Raw genomic sequence first — 21,969 nt, 5'->3', positions numbered from 1 at the left:
GTTGACTAGCCTGTCAGGGGAGTGAGGGAGGGGCGTGTGTGTCTGTGTGTATCCGTGTGTGTGTGTGTGTGTGTGTGTGTGTGTGTATCCGTGTGTGTGTGTGTGTGTGTGTGTGTGTGTGTGTGTGTGTGTGCGCGCTACACTCTGCAGCTCCCCTGCCCACTGTGTGAAATCTTGCTGACAGGGAGACTGAGCTTGACACTCGGTGCTGCGACACCGGCGCTGAGGAGAGCATCAAAATGGTGGCGAAGCTCCTTCTGGCTCGGCCAGCAGGTTCTGAGGGAGGCGTCTGATTGGCCGGCAGGATTCTGCTGCGGTGGACACGTGTGACTCGCGAGTCCAGAGGTTTAACCGCACTGGAGGTGTCCGATTGGTTAGTGTTTGCCTTGCTGTGCTCTTCTAGTTCCTGTTGGAGCGTTCAGAACAGGAAGTGTTCTGCGCCGCTCGGCCGTCCATGGAGAAGGTCGTGTGTTCTGTGCTGAGGTTCTGACCGCCGTGACGTCATGAGGTCACGGGGGTCAGGGCCATTTGCTTCTGCTGTGGTGCAGATGGCATTTCCTGTTGTTTGTGTTGAAATGAAGCCAGACCTGAGCGTGTGGGTGGAGCCTAGGCGGAGGCAGGGCCTTGGGGGCGGTACCAGGTACCGGATCCAGTTTGGTTCAGACAGGTGAACCTGAACCGGTTCTGTTTGAACCCACGCCGTCGTCCCTGACAACGGCAGGCCTGAGCGGATCAGCTGTGTTTTCGTTTGGTCGGTCGTCATGGTGACGGAGGAAAACGCTACGCCGCGTCATTTGGGTGATGTCATGATCAACAACATAAAAAAAAAAAGAAACGCGGCGGGATTAAACTTTGTTTCACTTTTCCCATGATCCTCTAGTGTTATCCCCACTTCCTGTATGTGTTGTTAACACATTATTGATAACCCCGTATTCACACAGCGATATTGATTAAGCAGATTTATCGGAGCATCTTATGTCTAGAATATGCAGGTATATAACGAGAATTTTATTTTCGTCTCATCTGGAGTTACGGAGATGAACCTTCATCTTCGTCTTCATCAGACCGGTAACATGAACCGACACACCGCGGTGCGTTTAGGTGTCAGATCAGGTTTAAGGAGAGGATTAAACTACAGAGATGTTTGTATGGTGCAATATGTGTGTGTGTGTGTGTGCGTGCGTGCATGCGTCTCTCACACACACACACACACACACACACACGTGTTCATTCACTAGTTCACGTCGGGTGATGCACTCCTCCCTTCTCTACCTGGGGCAGTGAAGGAGACGCACAAAAGCAAATTGAAATGCTCCAGTGAGTGCTTTCTGGATGAGGCCCATCTCATGAGACCCCACCCCCCATCTACCCCGCCCCCCAACCCCCCACCCTCGGTTTCACACATGCAGACCCCCAGACCCGCCAACCAGCTCTCATGTTACGTCTCTGTGAACACATCTCAACGCGGGGTGGGCTTGTCCTTGAACGCACCGCGGGAGCAGCTCCGGTGGAGGTGCCGTTCCAGTTCGTGTTGTCAGTTACCACACCACATAGCTGCAGAACTGGTTCCACCCCCCCTCCACCCCCCAACCCTTTGCTTTCAATCCAAACATGACCCCCCCTCCCCACCCTACCACCACCACCCGGCAACCAGGAGAAGCTTTCAGCTCGGTGTTGCTGGAATCGTGTGTTTGACCGAGTTTGTTTTATGCAGAATGAAGATCAGACAGTGTTAGTTGATCCATGTGGGTCAAAAATGTCGGTACAGCCCATTAGTGGGGGGTAACGGGTCACTTAAAGATGGGGGGGGGGTAGAAAAGAGATAGATCAGGGGTGCCAAACTCATTTTCACCGAGGGCCACATCAGCATAACGGCTGTCCTCAAAGGGTCAGATGTAACTAATAAATTTAAGTAAATGTAACTCAATGTAATGTAACTAAATGTAACTACTCCTTAATGTTAAGTAACTCTGAATTTATTACTTATTTAAGTTACAAACATTACAGTTACACAGAAAGAATGTGTTTGTTTTTTAAATTTTGATTTTTTATTTTTTTTTATATACTGATTCTGATCCGCGCAGGGAAATTAGTGGAAAACCAGAAATTAGTTTCTCTGTTCAGAAATAAAACCGTTTAATTTGTCAGGTTATTAAACCCACAGAACTCCATCAATCAAGGATCAAACTGTCAATGAATAAAGAAAAATAACATCAGACACAAGTTAGGACATTAAAATGGGATGAATTACTGCATTGTGGGAAATGTAGTTTTAGTCTAAGCACACTTTTGACCTATTTATTTTTAGACCATCTGACCTTTTATGCTCTCGCGGGCCACATAAAATGATGTTGAGGGCCACATTTGGCCCCGGGGCCTTGAGTTTGACACATGTGAGATGGATGGACATTTAGGTGATTCATGCCTCCTTTAATGAGACTCCGTGTTCCGGCCTTGAGCTGCTTGTGGCGAGAGAAAAAAAATTCTTCGGAGACGCCCGTTCCATAGGCGGCGTGGTGCCGCCGGACAAGGCCCGCATTGAGCAGGAACAGGAGTGGGCTTGTGGAGGAGATCCACACCGGCTCGGCCTCCGGAGCAACGGAGCCGTCCGACGTCGATGAAATATTTAAGAGGCGAGCCTGGAAAGGAGTTAATATTGATGGCTCTCTCATCTTTCCGTCTCAAACTTGTTGCCTCGGGAGGTTCTTCAGGGCGAACCCGGAGAGGAACCTCACCTCCAGCCCCCTATCCCCTAAAAAAATCCCCTAAAAAAAACCCCCTCTTTCCTGAAGCGATCCAGAGTCTTTAGCGTCTCTCCCGGGTTGCTGAGTCGTCTTCTGGTCACTCACATATTCCGTAACCTCACCCCGCTCTCTGTAACCGTAGTAACTGCCGTGTCAGGCGAACCAGGAAGTCAGCATTGCAGTGTTTTCTGGCAGATGTCCACCAGAGCACCACTTACTGAGAATCCCTTCGGTTGCATCTGGGGCTCCTCTCGTCATGTGTTTTGTTTTGTTTTTTTGTTCTTTTATGGCGACTTGGAAACGGATACCGCTGAAGGCGTTTCAGGAGATGAAAAGGAAAACACTCAGAATGGAGTGAAGGTTGGAGACGAGATGAGAAAGGGGTCTGATCACGTGACCAGGAAGTGAGACCAAACGCTTAGAACTGGGCACCTTGAGAGGAGGATTTACCCCGCGACAGGAAGTGGCTTCCTCCGAGAGATGGACGTGGAATGTAAGGTTTCCTGGATTGATTGTCTTTGTTGGGGGGGGGGGGAAACCATACAAAAAAAATGCTTCCTGGTTCCTCTCCAGGATCTGTTTGGAACCCGGTTCCTTGAACCTGGCCCGGGGACACGTGTTTGAAGCGTGTTTGCTCTGTTGCTGCAGCGTCGATGGAGCTCTTTCTGGGAATTTGTCTCTTGTGGAACTGGAGGGAGGAACCCTCTTGAGAAAACCAAATATATCTACCTATTCCTTCATCGTATAATCACGCCTGAGGCCATTCATTGAAATATGCACTTAATCTTTCTTTTTTTTGATAAAATATTTAATCCTGTTGCAGAAGCCTGCTTTTAGTTTTATCTCTTATTATTTCCATTCTAGAGAAATAAATATTTTAGATCTCAGGAACTCTTGAAGAGGTTTAGAAGTTCTCCAGTAGAAGCTCCACGTTCCTCACGTTCCTTTTGTGTCAGCTGACCCCGCTGACCCCCTATGGGTCAAACGTTGACCCCTCCCTCCCCTCCCTGAGGTGACCGCGCTGAGGCGGCTTCAGACAGAGGCGTGTGATTGGTGGACGGACGTCCTCTGTGATATGAAGCGTTGTTAGAGGTCAGGCTGGTGGGGATGTCAGGTAACCAATCAGCTGTCAGACATGCCGACGGCGGCGGTGGCGGCGGCGCCTGACCTTGTTGGATAGAAGACGCTCACGTACAACAGGAAACCAACTTCTTCCTGGGATTAGAGCAGCATGGCAACTGGTTGCCGTGTCGATGGGAACCCCTTCATCCCTTCACCCTCCTCCTTTTGATAGGAAGATGATCAGTTGGTTCCTACAGATTATTTGGATCATAATAGCTCATTATTGAGTAAATTATAGGGAAAGTAAAATTGAGGATGAAGATTAGGATTAGGATTAGGATGAAGACCTCAATAAAATGGTGGAAATTTGCAAAAATGCCAGTAGTGAAATTCTCAAGCTGAGCAGAAAATGTTTTTCTTTTGCCATTCCTTTACCCACAATGCATTTGGATCGCTTGGTTCTGCGGCAGTGAGGAGGTTCTTTAGATGTGACCCCCGGTGAAGGTCGGGCAGCAGACGGATCCGCAGAGCAGGCTGAATGAACTGCAGCTCTTCAGCGCCGGGTTGAGGCATTATGGGATGTCTGACGCCTGTCAGAAATGTTTGATGGATTTCGTTTATCTCTGAAATTTAGATTTATCTGATCTAAATCCAGATTGAGCCAGACCAGAAGGCCCAGATCCAGTTCTCCATCTGAGATGGACGGTTCTGTAAAGAGGAAGCTCTGTTGGAAAAATGAGCAGGAGGCCAACAGCAGGCTAAAAATACCAGAGCTGAAGGCTACGCTAGTTTGGCTAACGCCATTCAGAAAGTAGAACCAGTGACTGATGAGACGGAAACAGAAAGTTTTCTGCTTCATTAATACATTAGAATAAAAGGTTATGGGATAAGAAGACAGAAATACATAACAATAATAAATAATTACATTTATATGTTAATATTTGTAATACATAATATATATAATTATAATAATTATTAATAGTATAAAATCGTTTATATAAATAATATATATATATACTGTATATATGTTTTATTGACTGATGAGACGGAAACAAAGTTTTCTGCTTCATTAATACATTAGAATAAAATGTTATGGGATAAGAAGACATAAATATTAATATATTAATGTAATAATATATAATTATTATTTGTAATATAAAATATATAATGATATGTATAATTATAATTATTAATTGTATATTATATATAATCGTTAACACATAATATATATATATAGTAGATATATATTAACAACTACAGTATATAACATGTTATATAGTTGTTAATATATAATATATTGTATAGATTATATAAGCGGGCTGAATGGTCACTTACAGAGCAACAGGTTGCTAGCGTTAGCATTGTAAGCTACTGGTCTGACGTTCACTTTTTGTACTTCCTGTTGTGTATTTAGCTTGTATTGTGTCTTTAGCTTGTTGCTATGTTTTGGACAAAGTTGTGGCTCAAGATGAAGGAACTCTGGATATATTTATAGTTTTGGTGAAGTGCTGTTTGCTGGCTAAAGGTTGACCTACTTTCTGCTTCCTAGAACAGATTTGCTGCCAGATTAACATCAGTGTCATCACATCAGAATCTACGGGATGAGAACGATCAGAGTTGATCAATGAGAATTTCATCCAGACGGTTGATGAATGTGATGACAAAGCGTTCATTATGGATTCCTCACTTCTCCCCCTCTGAAGACACCGGCCCATCGATCGGCCAGGTGGGATCGATGTCTCATCTCTGCGTATTCAGACTACCTGAAATGAGCAGCGGCGTCTGATCGGATCATTTCAGGAATGTCTGCTGAGGTGTTGAAGCGGTCGGGTGGATTCTCATCACCAGAGAGGAGCAGATATGCTCACCAGGACGAATGTAGCATCGCGAGATAGGAGTTATTGGAGATACGAGCTACGTGTTGGCGGATGGATACAACATCAGTGAGACCGGAACTCGTTCTCGTTGGTGGAGTAAAGACGTAGCTCGTGTGTTTTTGTGATTTTTGCTTTTCTTTTTATCCGTTATCATTGTTTACGTAACTTGTGTATAATTAATTATGCACAGATAGTCTGCATGTCTATTGGTTGATAAAAATATGTTGGTTTTTTTGAGGCTGGAACGGATTAAATTGATTTTTGTTAATTGAAATTAATTAATCATTTTGATTAATGAATTAATTAAATGAGTGGGTATAATTCAGGGTATAATCTCTAAATTCTACCCACTCATTAACGACTCCTGATGTTGCGCCACGGTGTGGAATGTGATCCAAATGAATGGAATGTGATTGAAAATCCAGATTGAGGAGATTAGAACACACACTGGGGGGGTTGTGAGTGTGTGTGTAGAGGGGTGGCAGAGGGGCGGGGCTACTGAGATTAAGGCGCTTCAGATTCATTCATGTTTCTGCGGTTGGAGGTTACATCCTGACTAAAAATAGATCCGCCTTGGCGTAAAATGATATTTTTGTTGACCGTCTGATGATGACGTCCAGGTGATGAAGGTTTTCAAAACCCAGGGTGGTGTCACTTCTCTGAAGCGAGCAATGCTATCACGTTAGCGTTCTGCTACGTCATCCGCGCTGTGATATAACTATTGACGTTGGAGGTGTGGAGGTATTTGTGCTCCCAACACTTCCTGGTATTTCTTTACTCTTCATCGTCGGCGCTCCTCTTCATGCTTCACGCCTTTTTGTTTACTGTAAGCAGCGGTGTCCTCTTCTGGCAGCCCGTCCCAACAGTTTAGGACACTAGGGGTCTCAGAACAGAATGAAACGGAGCTGATTGTTTTGGGGTGAAAAGTGTTAAATGACGACCAACACCCAGACACCAGACACCTGTGTGGAACTTCCTCCTGAGGTCGCCAATCAGACGCCAGAATCACACGCCAGATATGTGGTAGAGATTATCAAACTATGGAGGTCAGTCAGGTCGGACCAGGTTTTCTGTTTTGACGGATAACGTCTGACTGAATCGAGTCATCTTAACTCCTTCACTGGTTAGACAGATTAATTGACAGGAAGTATGCTGCGAATGGCGAGGGTTGGGATTGGAATGGCCTCGGCCCGTGGGGACGTCCCCAACCACTGCCGGCTGTTGTTCTTCTGGAGGTAAAGCATGCTCAGCTAACAGAACGTTGGCGTGTTGAACATGTGGTTGCATGTTAGCTGACAGTCCTGTCTGTCCAGATATCAGCGAGTCGACTTTTAACGGCAGTGACGTCAACGAAATCGTTGAACGGCGTGCTCGGTTGAACAAAGTCGTGTAAAGTACAGGGGTGTCGGTGTACAGGTAAACTTCTTTGTTGATGACACTTTGGTTTACAAAATAAATGCACGAAAAAATGAAAATCAAATCTTCATCCATTTTACGTCTGTCTCCCACAAATACAACTTCACCATTAAAAACACATAATATCATGTTACTGTACAATAAATCAGAATAAAAACATATAATATCATATTATTAGTCCGTAGCAACCCCTGTGACCCAAAATGAGGAAAAAGCAGCTGAAGACGAGACGAAGACGTTTTTTCTGTAATATATTAAAAAAATTTATTTAATTGTTTGTAAGTTTAACATACGCCCGCCTCATGTCCATATGTTCGGTTGGGAGAGTCTCTAGCAACCCCCGTGACCCAAGTAAGCAAAAAAGCAGCAAGGAAAATGAATGAATGAATGAAAATAGATTGGTATGAACTAAATATTATTGAAAATACATTTATAGATAAAGTTCAGGACAGAACTGGTTATCTACATTTTGGTCTGGAGATGAGTTTATTCAACTTACATCGTTTTTCAACTTACATCTTCGTTAGGACGACCGCATGAAGCTGAGATGTTGGTGTGTTCACGTGACGTCACATGACCTCTACGGTCACGCGGTTTTAGCTTGTTAGCTGCTAAATGCTTGTATGTGTGATGACATGCTGAAGCTATAATCTGTAAAACAGCTTCAAATTATTATTTTTAATTTAATTTAAATTTTTTTAATATACTGATTATAATTAGTAATTACAACGGCAGGCTTTCAGTCAGTAAACGCTGTAAAAACCCACTGACCCTGAACTACTCACAGCATCAAGGCAGACCATTAGCGACCAGATGGCTAACATGCTAACAACATGTTGCTGGATGGCAACCGGTACAGTGAGTGTGTAACCAAAGAGTGACAAAGTCAGGAAATTGACTTAGCAACGGTTACCGAGGATGAATTATTCAGCGTTTGCTAATATTATCTAATGGCACCATGACTTATTGATCAGGACTGATCACTTGATCAGCCCCCATCTTAGGATTTTGGATTAACCGACGACTATTTAACTATGACAGGAAGTTAATGTTTGGTTTCAGATGGGGGGGGGGGCTCACCTCAGGCTCCTGGAAGTCATAACATTTTAATTTGATGGAACAAATGAAGATGAAATCCATATTTATTCCAATAAATTCAATCAGACGGTGATTTTTATGCTCGTCTGATGTTAGAACTCTTTTATTTACAACCTTGTGAGAAAACTGATCGTTTGTTTGTGTTGGATAAACAACGTAAGAGTGAGTGGATGTTTCCCAGAGATGTGAGAGCAGTGACTCAGATACCAACACACACACACACACACACACACACACACACACACATACACACACACAGAAGGAGTTTGATGTAGATCTGTTGGAGCGGGTCTGAATGATCAGGTCCTGGTGGTCCAGGTTCCACGTCACGGATGATTCTGATTGGTCCAGGTTTTTGTGAATGCAATTAAGTTTAAAACTGATCACCGATCTGATAATCAATAATGATTTGAGGACAGCTGTTGGGTTCTGTCCTCAGGCAGTAACTTTTATTTATTTTTTATTTAGTCATCTCCCTCTCCTCCTGGGAGGAGCTTAGACTCAGGCTGGTCATGTGACCAAGCCCGCGGCGATGCGGTCCTGCTGCTGCAGGAGGAGAGCTGCATCCGATCAGACGTGTCCAACCTTCCACCTCTTCGCTCTCTTTTTTAATAACTTTGGTGGAACTAAAAGTCTATTGATTTTCTTCTGATGTTGTCATCTCCTTTCTGAAAAAAAAAAAGAAAGAAATCAATGAGTGTGTTACCTGCTGTTCCCGCCGCTGCACACCCTCCCCTCAGAAACCATGCTGTCATTCCCAATCAATGCGTCATTAATTATTGAGGGTATGTGTAGTGACAAGATGCTCATCCACAACTAAAGTAGTTCCGCAACTAAAGACGAGAAGTTCCATCTTAATTCGCTAAATTATTAAAAAATTATTTAAAAAATTATATTGAAAAATATCAACCAATAGACACGCAGACTTTACCTGTGTATAATTAATTATAGTAGTTATGTAAACAATATAAAGAATGAAAAGAAACGCAAAAGTCAGGAGAACACACGAGCTACGTCTTTACTCCACCAACGAGAACGAGATCCGGTCTCACTGATGTCGTATCCATCCGCCAACACGTGGTAAAGAATGAGATGCGGTCTCACTGATGTCGTATCCATCCACCAACTTGTGGTAAAGAACGAGATGCGGTCTCACTGATGTTGTATCCATCCGCCAACACGTGGTAAAGAATGAGATCCGGTCTCACTGATGTTGTATCCATCCGCCAACACGCAGTAAAGAATGAGATCCGGTCTCACTGATGTTGTATCCATCCGCCAACACGCGGTAAAGAACGAGATCCGGTGTCACTGATGTTGTATCCACCCACCAACACGCGGTAAAGAACGAGATGCAGCCACGCTGATGTATCCATCCGTCAACACGTGGTAAAGAACGAGATGCGGTCTCAGCTCGTTTCTGGAGGTTCTCCTGTGATGGTAAACCCGCTCTGACCAGCGGTTGAGGACTATCTGTGTGTGATCTGCTTAATGCTGATTGGACAGCCCTCTCAGCGCGAGCAGCTGCTGTGAGGACGGGGGGAGGGTGTGGCGCTGGAACGCTCGGCGAAGCCGCGCAACCGGTTGGTGATTAACAAACATCAGTAGACTTTGGAATCCGGAGGTCATCTGAGGCCTTTGTCCTCTGCTGCTTGCCGCTGAAGGTCTTCCAGGTGGTTCTGTCGTGGCCCCCTCCCCCATTAAGTCCCCCAGCCTCCCCCCCCAGCTCCTGTCTGCTCTGAGCTGATCTGTGCTTGTCTACATCTGGCAGATAGATTTCTGTCAGCAGCTCCGGTGTCGCCGCCGCCCGGCTTTGAGGACCATCGGATCTTTGGTTCCATGTTGGGAAGCTGGCGGAACACCTAAAGCGCCGAGTCGGCTCCTAAAATGGCCGCCCTCAGAGGAGGATCTGTACTCGAGCCCCCCGGCTGACAGGATGAAAGCGGCGACACGATCTCTCCATTAAGATTGGCGCGGCAAAGGGGGCTCGACGCCAACGCCACTGCCAAGTCCCCGCCAGATGGCGGTTGTGTCCGAGGCTTTTTTTTTTTCCTCCTGATATCCGTGTCAGGGATCCCGGCACCGGGATGGCGCTCCGGCTGGGAGAGAACCTGTCGACACCCTCCCCACCCCCCCACAACCCCCCACACCCAAGGCGAGGGCGTAACCCGACCCTGAACAATGGATCCCTTTGGTTGCTCAGGGACATCCTGGCAGCTGAGCCTGATCACATGGAGATCCGACAGCCCATTGGCCCGTGTGTAGAGAAGGGGCGTGGCTCCCAACTGTCTGATCCAACAGCTCATTGGTTGTGTGTGTGGAAAAGAGGCGTGTCTCTGGAAGCGTCTCAGTTTTGAGGCGACTGGACTGGATAGTAAACGCCAAAGCTGCTGCTGCTGGGCTACTTCCTGTTTCCTGTTTGACTTCTTTAACCCTCTGGAGCTGAGGGGCGTGGCCTATCGAAGTGTGTCTTAAGTTTCTTCTTCTGTGGTGTAAACATGTGACACACACTGACGAAGGAGCCGCCGCCGTGAGAAGCTAAACGTTCAATGCGATGATGTCAAAACCCCACTTCCTGTCAACACCACAACAACAAACGACGTCAGCCAATCAGATTGAGTTGATACTGCAGAGGATTAAAGCTCCACAGCGCCAACTTGTGCCCCGACGGGCAAACTGCAACTGCTTGTTTCCAAAAACATTCTGTTTTTTAAAGATTCAAAATAGAAACTTTATTGATTTCCGTAAAAAAAACAATGAATCAATGAGCAACAGGACGCTGAGTAAATAATGCTAGCTCGTCGCTAATGGTCACCTAAAGCTGTCTAACTGGACATTCAGTTACTGACACACACCTTTGGTCACTTCCTGTTTTTCATCCAATCAAAGACTGGGCCTCTTGATCCGACTTGAGGGGTGGAGCCTGATTGGACACACCCAGTGGGGGGTAGAGGAAATAAAACCATTTTTTTGTTAATTTTTACACACTTTTCAAAGACAAACAGGAAATGATTTGCGCAGTCCGACCTTCTGATGTTAGAGGAGATGATCCTCAGATGAACTTTCACCTCAAAACTCCACCAGTCAAACATTTTTTGTGACTTTAACAACACAAAAGCTGGATTGTGATTGAGGATTAGAGGATGTCCTTCAGTCCTTCAAGCTAGTTTCTGTTGGTCTTCAACAGGAACTGGGACGTTAGTCATCAGACATTCAGCGTTTTACGGTCAGACAGTCATGTGACAACCTCCTCTGCTGCGCCCATCGCTGATGACTGTTTGTCTGAGGCGCCTGATGAAAGGACGCTTGTGGTGGAATCTGAATGCTGCTTGTTTACCCAGAGCGCCCTGCGCCAGCAAGCAGGAGCTGCTCCACAGAACCGGTTTCTGTGCTCAGTGGTGTGACCAGAAACCCGGCTTCTGCCGTTCACGTGGGTGGAACTCTGACAAGAACCCAAACGTGTCTGCAGAACATGAAGGAACTTCCCTCCACACAGATGGGGATGGTTCTTCATCAGCAGGACGGATCTTCCTGTTGTCCCACCGGAGGTTCAGGATGGATTTGAGGCGTTGATCTGGCCTCCAAAGTCCAGGAACCTCCATCCAGCGGAATGTCTGTGGGATGTGGTGGACAAACTAGTCCGGTCTACGGAAGCCCCGCCCCAGAACGTAGTGTGTGTGTGTGTGTGTGTGTGTGTTAATAAACTACTCTTGAGAATATTCCATGAGGAGCTCTGATTAGATGACGATGGTTATTAACGCATGTTTTATGCTGAAGTTTGCAGCCATTGATGAAACGTCGTCTGGCGTCGCAACATGAATGTGAAGCTAACTGTTAGCGATGGGATACAATAGAACCTACGGTAGAACCTGGAGATACGAGTTTAACCCGTTCCGTGACTGAACTCTTAAACAACATTTAACCATTTAAAATCACTAAAATCAGTTTAATCCGTTCCAGCCTTGTAAAAAAGCCCTAAACCTACTAAATTATGAAACTAGAACCAATGCAGTCAGAGACTGCAACATCCTGCGACACCCCTGAACTCAAAAGTTTACCCTACCTACTACTACCTACTATCATTGATCAAAGCACTAGCTTTGATCTATGGCCTTATTCACACTGGCCCTCTCCCTCGTCTTTCTATCTTATCTGGTTCCTGAGTGTACAAAAGTTGAAATTTGACCTTGACCTAGTTTTCTCTAAGTCAAGGTCATCATTTAATTTCCATCCCCTTTGCTGCCCGAGTGATGTGCTTTTTGTTTCATCTTTCTATCTGCGACGATTGCGAAGATTTTTAGCGGACCGACGGATGGACGGATGAACGCATGGACGAACACTGACAATCACAATACGTCACCGCCTTGAAGCGGGGCGTAAAAAAATCGGTGTATAATTAATTATATATAAGTTATCTAAACAATGATAAAATGTGAAAAGAAACGCAAAAGTCAGGAGAACACACGAGCTACGTCTTTACTCCACCAACGAGAACGAGATCCGGTCTCACTGATGTTGTATCCATCCGCCAACACGTGGTAAAGAACGATGATGAAATCCTTGTAATTTGGATGTTTCGTTATGCAAATTCAAATGACACTTGTGTTGTTTTATAATCACAAAGTTATGTTGTGTTTAAATTAAGGTAAAATACGTACGAATATATTTTAATTTTAAAAATAAAAGTAGTGTGGTTGTTGTATGTGGATACCTCTTGTCCCTTTTGAACAAATGAAACTGATGTGTGTGTGTCCGTGTGTGTGTTTCTGCTTTCATATGCATGGTTTCATATTGAAAACGGAAGCTCATTCAGAAGCGTCTCAACTCAGATGTCATCAGACTGTCTCAGCTGCTTTCTGTGGACGCAGATTGTTCCTAAATCACACATTTCGATGCTCCGGTGAGACAAAGTGTGTGTTTGTGCCTGAATTTCAGCAGTTTAGGTTTCTAGAGAGAGAGAGAGAGAGCTGGAGAAGTCAATGAAGTAAAGATGATTGATCATTTATTACTGCAGAAGATTTGTGATCAGAGAATATCTGCCCAGAGCAGTGGCCAGATAAACCCCCGCCAGAGAGTCCAGAGACTGATGTGGCGACGGCGGCTGATGACTTGGCTTAGAGCGCAGCATAGGAGAGGAATAGTTCCTTCGTCCTTCAGACTCAGGGTTGTGCTGATGTTTGGTTTCAGGTGATTGCACCATGTGGTGAAAGTCAGTCAGTATTCTGTCCTCGTCTGTAAAAATAGTTCTAATAAAAACCAGAATAACGTCATAACGTCTATTTCTCCAACTACACCTTTATTCCCATGTACCTGGGAGTCAATAATTACACGTTTTACTGATTGGGTTCCAAAGAAACTATAAAATTAGAGTGATTGGGTTTCTTTTCCAAAAACAGGAGCGTTCGCAGGACCGACCGACGTCGGCGTAAGATTAATTCTGCTCTTTCAGAGATTTCTGAAAGCTCGACTATTAAATAGTTTTTTTAAAAATATGTGCTGGATGAACAAAGGTGTCTTTATTTGTGGATTTATTTTTAGAAAATGCTTTTTTGCACCGAGAAAGATCATTTTAATGGTTTTGGTTTGTTGGTATTGTAGAGATATATTTAATAGTGATGACCCATAATAGATAGAAATAAACACACAGCGTGTTGTGTCCTGATCTATTTTATTCCAGCTACATTCATCTGGAAAAATGAAAAATATTTCCCTGTGATTCTGTGTTCTTTGGAAAGTTTGAACATTCCTCACCGTCGCTCTCCCTCTTTGCAGGTTTCCCTGATTTTCCAGGGAGTTCTTCCTCTGTCCAGTGATGGAGGTATTGCAGTGTGATGGCTGTGACTTCCGCGCTGAGTCATATGACGACTTGAAGACCCACATCCAGGAAGTACACACGGTTTTCCTGCAGCCTGCAGATGCAGATGATTCCGAGTCTCTGAAATACGAGGAGGAAGATGAGGAGGAGGGCGAAGAATATGAGGATAAAGACAACAAGGACGATAACAATTACACGCCTCCTAAAGCTGAAATGAGTATGTCGACCGTATTGATTCAAATTATTGAGGATTAGAAGGCGCAATTTCATTGTTGACGGCATAAAAATGTGTCGAGCTGTCGCTAATTTCCCTGAAACCGATTCTAACAGCAAACATCTCTTCTTTTTTAGGCCCCAATTTCACAGACAAATCCAACCGAGCACCGCAAAAGCTGACAACCGAAACCCATCTGCAGTTTTATCAGTGCAAGTTCTGCGTCCGTTATTTCAGGTCGAAATCATTCTTGAGAAACCACACCAAAAAAGTGCACAGCGCTGCAGAGGAGGACTCGGACTCGAGCGTCTCGTCGCAGACGGCGAAGCAGCCCAGCTACACCGTTATCATGCACAACGACCATTCAAAAGTGTACTGCTGTCAGTTTTGCACATACAAGTCTCCGCGGAAAGCCAGGATAATTAAACACCAACTCATGTACCATAATAAAGTTTCCGCAGAGAGCACCGGAGATCCTTCCGCCGAGACCGGAGAGGAGTCCGACTCAGCCGGTGGACACGTGAAGGGAACGTTCGCCTGCGAATGGTGCGACTATCAGACCGACCGCAAGGACAGCTGGACTAATCACGTGGTCAAAGAACACAGCGATAAGGTCAAAATAGTTTCCTGCGCTGCGGAGCTGGAGGAGGAGGCGAGTGCGAGCTCAACCAAAGCAGATTCTCCTCCAACCCCCGGGAGCCCGGCCAGATTGAAGGCGAGTCTTGCTGGGAAGGAAGACTCGGGAGGGCCACCAGCTGAACCAACAATGGACAAGCCCGTCCAGGAGGCGTCCACCTTCCACCGTGCTCAGATCGCCGCGGCCACGCCCAACAGCACCGGTTCCTCCATTCTGTCCAAGAGGTTTGCGTCATCTAGTGTTTCCAAAGGTGTTCCGGAAAAGGAGGCCGACTTGCTGAACCAGGAGGACTCCAGGAGCAGCTTAGAGGACGATGATGATGATGATGAGGAGGATCTGGGCGACATCGACGATCCCAGCTACACCGGGACGCTGTCCGCAGACGCAAAGCAGCTTTTAACAGACGATGATAATAAATTACTGGAGACGAAAGGAATACCGTTCAGGAAGTTCATGAACCGCTTCCAGTGCCCCTTCTGCTCCTTCCTCACCATACACAGGAGGAGCATCTCCCGCCACATCGAGAACATTCACCTCTCCGGGAAAACCACAGTGTACAAATGTGACGAATGCCCATTTATTTGCACCAGCCCTCTTAAGCTAGGCACGCACAAACAGAGCCACAACTCCTCAGACGTAGACACCATGGACCTCACCAGTGACAGCCCCGATCGTCAGAACGACGGCGCCGCAGAGCCGGTTAACGGAGGGAACGTAAGCTCCAAAGTGAACGGGAAAAAGGTAACCAGCACATCGAACGACCAGCAGAACCCCCATCGCTGCACACTTTGCAGCTTCTCCACCACCACACTGAAAGGTCTGAGGGTGCACCAGCAGCATAAGCATTCCTACTGTGATGACCTTGATCCTACTGTCTTTGAAAGCCAACTGACTGACCATCAAGACGCTGAAGTGGACACTTCTCCAGTCTTTCTAAAGAAAACCCAGACCTCTATTTTAGGACTCGCCAACAAGAAACCCTTAGTAACTGGGAAAAGAGCGAGAAAGTCCATCAACGACTTACCTTTGGATCTGTCCTCCGTTAAGAAGAGAACTAGAATTGATGAAATTGCCAGTAACCTTCAGAGTAAGATAAGCCAAAGCCAACAGGACATGATCATCAACCTGGATGACATCGATGATGAAGACGTGGGTGAGAATCACAGCGCTGATAACGAGTATAGCAATCACGGGAGTAAAAATCTGGTCTTCACTTACAACACGCAACAGCTGGACGAAAGGGAATCGCTGATTTCTCACGAGGGAGGCAGGATAGGAAAGAGAAAAAGCAACCCCAAGTCCAAACCGAAAAACATTCCGATATCCTTGACGCTCTCAGACGACAGTGAAAACATCTCCGGCGACCATGGCGACGGTACGATCCAAGAGAACGCCGATTACTCAGAGGAACAGGGAACGACACGCTTTTACTGTAAACACTGTGATTACCACAACAAGTCAGCTCGTAGCGTTAGCACCCATTACCAGAGGATGCACCCCTACATCAAGTTCAGCTTTAAGTACATCCTGGACCCTGAGGATCAGAGCGCAGTCTTCCGCTGCTTGGAGTGCTACATCGAATACACTAACTACGACGATCTCCATCAACACTACATGGATCACCACCCCGAAGCAAGCAACGTGCTCAACTTCAACCAGCCCAACTTAGTATACATGTGCCGCTTTTGTTCGTACACCAGCCCCAACGTTCGGAGCCTGATGCCTCATTACCAAAGAATGCACCCTACAGTGAAGATCAACAATGCGATGATCTTCTCCAGCTATGTGGTGGAGCAGTCGCACAAGACAGGCGAATCACAAACCTTGAGGGAAATCTTGAACTCTGGTCCCAAGAATTTTAACTCGGCGTCGCCCAGCCCCAGGGCCTCCTCTAGCCCGGTGCTGAAAACTGGCTCCAAGACCTCCGAAACCGGTGCTGAGGCAGAGCCTCTGAAGGAATCTATGGGTGGTAACGTGGTCGTCTATGACTGCGACATGTGTTCGTTTGCTAGCCCCAACATGCACTCTGTTTTGGTCCACTACCAGAAGAAACACCCAGAGCAAAAGGCTTCTTACTTCCGTATACAGAAAAACATGAAGGTGATCTCTGTGGATCAGTCAGGCGCCAACTCGTCATATAGTCTCAGCTTGGCCACGCCCCCAAAACAACCAGGCGCCAGTCTCTATGGATCAGATGAAGAAATGTACTACTGTAAGCACTGCGTCTACAGCAACAGATCTGTCGTTGGCGTGTTGGTCCACTACCAAAAGAGACACCCGGAAGTAAAAGTGACGGCAAAATATATCAAGCACGGTGCCCCCACCCCTGGTTTGATGAAATTAATGGATGAATTACAAATTACGACTCCCAAACAGTTTTCCAAGCAGTTTCAAAACAATGGTCACGATGGTTCTCACAACTCCAACTCTAAAACAGGAAGTGGTGACAAAGGTGAGGACGAGTTGTTCTTTTGTCAGCACTGTGATTATGGCAACCGCACTGTTAAAGGAGTGCTGATTCACTACCAGAAGAAGCACAGGGAAACCAAGGCCAACGCCGACCTTGTCCGACGCCACACTGCGGTGGTCCGGAGTCAACGTGAGCGTGCCCAGATGGTCCAGTTGAGTGGGGTGTCTTCGGCCGTGATCCCAGCACCTGCAGACCACGAAAACACAACTTCATTGCGTTCCCTGAAGTGCAGACACTGCTCCTACACCTCCCCTTATGTCTACGCCCTCAAGAAGCATCTGAAGAAAGAGCACCCCACCGTCAAAGCCACGGCCATGACTATTTTACATTGGGCTTACCAAGATGGCATTCTGGAGGCAGGCTACCACTGCGAGTGGTGCATCTACTTCCATGCTGAACCCCAAGGCCTGCTGCTCCACTACCAAAGACGCCATCCTGAGCACAACGTTGATTATACATACATGGCCAGCAAACTATGGGCTGGTCCAGAAACCACCCAGCAAGGGGCTATCTTGGAAACGAAACATTACAAATGCAGAGACTGTGCCTTTGAGGCTTGTACGATATGGGAAATCACAAGTCACTACCAGGCAGTCCACCCATGGGCCATTAAAGAGGATGAATCTGTGCTTTTAGACATCATCAATGGAAATGGCTCAGCTGGAAAGATTCACCAACACGTTGCCAAAGATCATACATCTTTCAGTTGCCCGTCTGTTGAAGATGATGGAGTACTAGCCATTGCGACCCCACTTAAAGAAAGCAATCCCCATCCTCCCCTCCCACGTCTTTCCCTCTCTAACAATACCTACCAGTGTACTGTATGTCTGTCGGAGTACAACAGTCTCCATGGCCTCCTCACCCACTACGGAAAGAAGCACCCAGGAATGAAAGTAAAAGCTGCAGATTTTGCCCAGGAGGCAGACATCAACCCCAGTTCCGTTTATAAATGCCGTCACTGTCCATACGTCAATTCACGAATTCACGGCGTCCTCACTCACTATCAGAAACGACACCCGTCAGTGAAAGTCACCGCGGAAGATTTCGCGGATGATATCGAGCAAATCCACGACTTAAATGAAGGAGATGACAAGTGCAAAACTCAAAGGCAGGGCTACGGTGCGTACCGGTGCAAAATGTGTCCTTACACTCACGGGACGCTGGAGAAACTCCGAATTCATTATGAGAAGTGTCACAATCAGTCAGCCTGGGATATGTTCACTCCCTCCCTGTCTAATGTAGTTCTCAGTAAAGAAGCAGAGCCGGTGGCTGAGTGCAGTGCTAGTAATATATCAAGCACACCAAAAGTTCAGGAGGTCGGTGAGTTGGACCTTGCCCTCTCCCAGTTACCCATCAATAAGACTAGCAAGCACGCTATATTCAAGTGTCAACTCTGCAAGTACTTCTGCTCGACCAGGAAAGGCATTGCTCGCCACTATCGCATCAAGCACAACAACGTCCGCGCTCAGCCGGAAGGGAAAAATAATGTCTTCAAATGTGCTCTGTGTTCCTACACGAACCCTATACGTAAAGGCCTGGCAGCACACTACCAGAAACGCCATGATATCGATGCCTACTACACCCATTGTTTGGCCGCTTCCAAGACTATGACGGAAAAACCCAACAAAGTGATGGCACCTCCGCCATTCAAAGGGGACAATCCAGAAATGAGTGAAGACTTGCGTTTGGCCGTAGAGAGACGAAGGTGTTCTCTTTGTGCCTTCCAGGCTTTCAGCAGGAAGAGTATCGTCTCGCACTACATCAAGCGCCATCCCGGTGTCTTCCCCAAAAAGCAGCATGCTAGCAAACTGGGTCGTTACTTTACCGTAATCTATGCCAAAGAACCCGAGAAAGTTGATGACGGTGCAATCTCAGAGGAAGACAAGGAAGTGCTTGAGGTCCCGCTTAAAACGGAGGAGGACCAAGAGGTGGATTGGCTGCCGTTCAAATGTCTAAAATGCTTCAGGTTGTCCTTCAGCACAGGCGAGCTCCTCTCTATGCACTACAATGACCACCACGGGTACGACTTGAAGAGGGACTTTGTGGTATCGCCCAGCCCTGGAGATGAAGACTCTGAAATGTACCAGTGTTCTCACTGTGAGTTCAAGTTCTTGGATCTCCCGGTTTTGGCCAAACATCTACTGAACCACAGCGAGGAGTTTCAGAAGAGAGCCACGAGGCAGGAGAGGAGGAGGCAGCTCCTTAGCAAACAGAGGACCTCCGAACCACTGGAGACCAAACCTGGGAAGGTGAGCACTGAATTCCACACAGATTCTGATTGCCAGAGAAATTATTAAACTGGAATAATTGAATGTTCCCCTAATTTCATGCCCTGGGTGTTGCATAAATCCTGAAATTCAGAGGCTCCCGTTGATTTTTAAAAGGAGAAACTGAAAGGGTCGTAATAGACCTCTGAGAGTGTTGCTAATTAATTTAACACAATTTATAAATCCACAATCAGCACAGTTGTACCCAAAGTAGTCCATTCTACCTCAAAGAACTAAAGAGATGATTGTGTTCAGATTGCCCATTCACTGTCATCAGAGTAGATTAAACTGCATGATAATGATGTGTGATAATTGCTTTCATAATGGTTTATTAAAAGTACCATCCATCTCATTTGATGAGACTATTTCTGACTTCACAGAAAAGATAAAAATTAAAACTGATATAATAATCTTTTCTGTGGATTCACCAGCTGGCTCAGAAAAATTAATAGGAATAAGGGGGATCCGGTAAAAGTCACTGTTGTCGTCCTATGATTGTAAAACTGTTTTCCTTACAAATATTAGTCAGATAACGACTAAATCAGGATCTCGTCTTTACTTCCTTGTCAACAGGAGAGTCCTGCCAATAAAACTCCCATTGGATTCAGGTGTAAGTTCTGCATCGAGGTACACCCCACCCTCCGGGCTATCTGCAACCACCTGAGGAAGCACGTCCAGTACGGCGAAGCCAAAGAGGGCCACGTGAAGGTAAACAGAGTTGGTCTTAATAAAAAGTTCATTTTTAGGCCAGGTTATATATTTCATTCCCGTTCCATACAAATTAGGCTGCATCTAGCATCTGTTAGCTCCGGTTTGTCGAAGCGATTCCTTCTACATGAAGCTAATCGAGTTAGCTTCATATTTAGTGTTTATGATGAGCCTTATAATGGTACGTTAGCATTCACTGAGGCGGTCGTGGAGAGGAAGAGGTCCAAGGATCTTTGCTCCTAAAACGGAGACTGGGCTCCTCCAGTCGTTCTGAGATGAGAGGTTTTCGGATGATGCAGTTTTTACTTTGGCAGTAGAGATGGACAGCGATAGAGGAAAAGCCTGTTAGGCGGAGCAGCTGATGGCTGTTGTCTCACGAGGCTTAGGGCTAGCTGGAAGCGTCCGTAGTCTGCAGCTGCCTTCCTCACGTGACTCGCTTCGTGACTGGTCAGCCAGCAGAGGGTCTCGATGTGACCGGGTCACATTGTCGTGCATGTGCGATGCTTTGTCATGGTTCTGTGAATCAGGATTTGAAAAGAAAAGGCACCACAATCAGATCATCCTGAGACATTTCAATCATTGACTGGTATCATAGCAGCGAGACAAATAAAGGATGGTCCCGCCAGGGATCCAGCATGGCCTGTGTGCTGAAAATGCAAAATCAGGCGATGGTTCTGAGGTCAGGTATTGGTTTCGGCTGCCATAGTCCTCAACATTTTTGTGCAAACTGAGCTTTTAGAACCCAACTTCCATCAAGAACCAGTAGAAGGATGGACCGAGGGAGAATCTCTAGGTTGTGGATGAATGCCACAATAAGGGCACGACATCTCGACCAGAGGGAGTTTACTTTACAGATGGTAAACGGTGAAAGGTAGCATTAGTTTTTATATCAGGAACAGTTTTCTTTTCCAGAACTGAAATTGGTTTCGAGCCGTTTGATGAAGAACGAGCTGACGGTGCAATCAGGACAAGACTGGATGTGAGGTTGGGTGTGTGGACGCCACATCTTATTTATGGCTGCATGAAGTGCAGGGTCAGGTCCTTCCACAGAGAGAATGAGCTTCCTCCAGGCGATAAAGAAAAGTCATGGTGATTGTCTATGTCCTGGTGATGAGTGGAGGATCCAGCCTGCAGTTGCAGGAAGAAGGAATACATGGAAGTCTTGTTATGCAGCTGGTTTGCGTTATTATTTTTCTGATGTGTTGTTGCCTGACTGATTTTGCCATTTTAGTAACAGGTCCAGTTATAAATAACAAATGTACTAAAATGAGCCATCAGAAAATGTTCCATATAGACTTGTCCATAGGTGTGAGTGGTTGTTTGTCTTTTGTGTGGTTCAACGATGCGCTGGCAAGTTGTCTGGAACGTTTTCCCCCTACTTCCTGCCCGTAAGTCCGCTAGGGTAGGCTCCAGCAACCCCCATGATCCACGAAAGCAGAAGAAATGGATCGGAAAATGAATGTATTTATAATTATGTTATGAATCTGTCAAAAGAACTTTAGAATATTTGTTTTTATCCTTGGAGTGTACAGATTTGTGGAGTCAAGGTCAGATTTTCATGTCAGATATCTCAGGTAATTTCAGGTAAGAGATGTCCTTTTCTAATTCCATTTGAGCATCATTTTATTTAACTAGTAGAAAAGGGGCTAAATGAAAGAAAA

General features: G+C 46.0%; 1 protein-coding gene and 1 long non-coding RNA gene across 6 annotated transcripts in view; one reads left to right on the top strand and one right to left on the bottom strand.

Annotated features, from left to right (window-relative positions):
- The window catches only part of znf462 (zinc finger protein 462), a 36,875-nt gene that overhangs the window by 3,848 nt on the left and 11,058 nt on the right, over nt 1-21,969 (top strand). For 3 of the 5 annotated variants that reach the window (XM_068334314.1, XM_068334315.1, XM_068334319.1), the window contains exons 2-4: nt 13,970-14,229; nt 14,364-19,582; nt 20,174-20,308. In XM_068334314.1, the coding sequence (XP_068190415.1) occupies nt 14,010-14,229; nt 14,364-19,582; nt 20,174-20,308 (5,574 nt within the window). In that variant the 5' untranslated portion in view covers nt 13,970-14,009. Of the gene's footprint in view, nt 1-3,141; nt 3,238-12,718; nt 12,736-13,001; nt 13,098-13,969; nt 14,230-14,363; nt 19,583-20,173; nt 20,309-21,969 lie in introns of those variants that run through there. The other 2 variants (XM_068334317.1, XM_068334318.1) reach the window with 2 other exon arrangements.
- Nucleotides 8,453-11,770, bottom strand: LOC137608909 (uncharacterized). The gene is made up of 3 exons (XR_011038250.1): nt 11,225-11,770; nt 11,053-11,120; nt 8,453-8,865 (listed from the first exon to the last, which is right to left on the bottom strand). It is a non-coding gene; the product is annotated as an uncharacterized lncRNA (long non-coding RNA).

This window comes from Antennarius striatus, chromosome 15, assembly GCF_040054535.1.
Source record: "Antennarius striatus isolate MH-2024 chromosome 15, ASM4005453v1, whole genome shotgun sequence".
NCBI classification, from domain to species: Eukaryota; Metazoa; Chordata; class Actinopteri; order Lophiiformes; family Antennariidae; genus Antennarius; species Antennarius striatus.
Note: the sequence above shows the minus strand (reverse complement) of the source record. Positions and strands in the feature narration are given on the sequence as shown.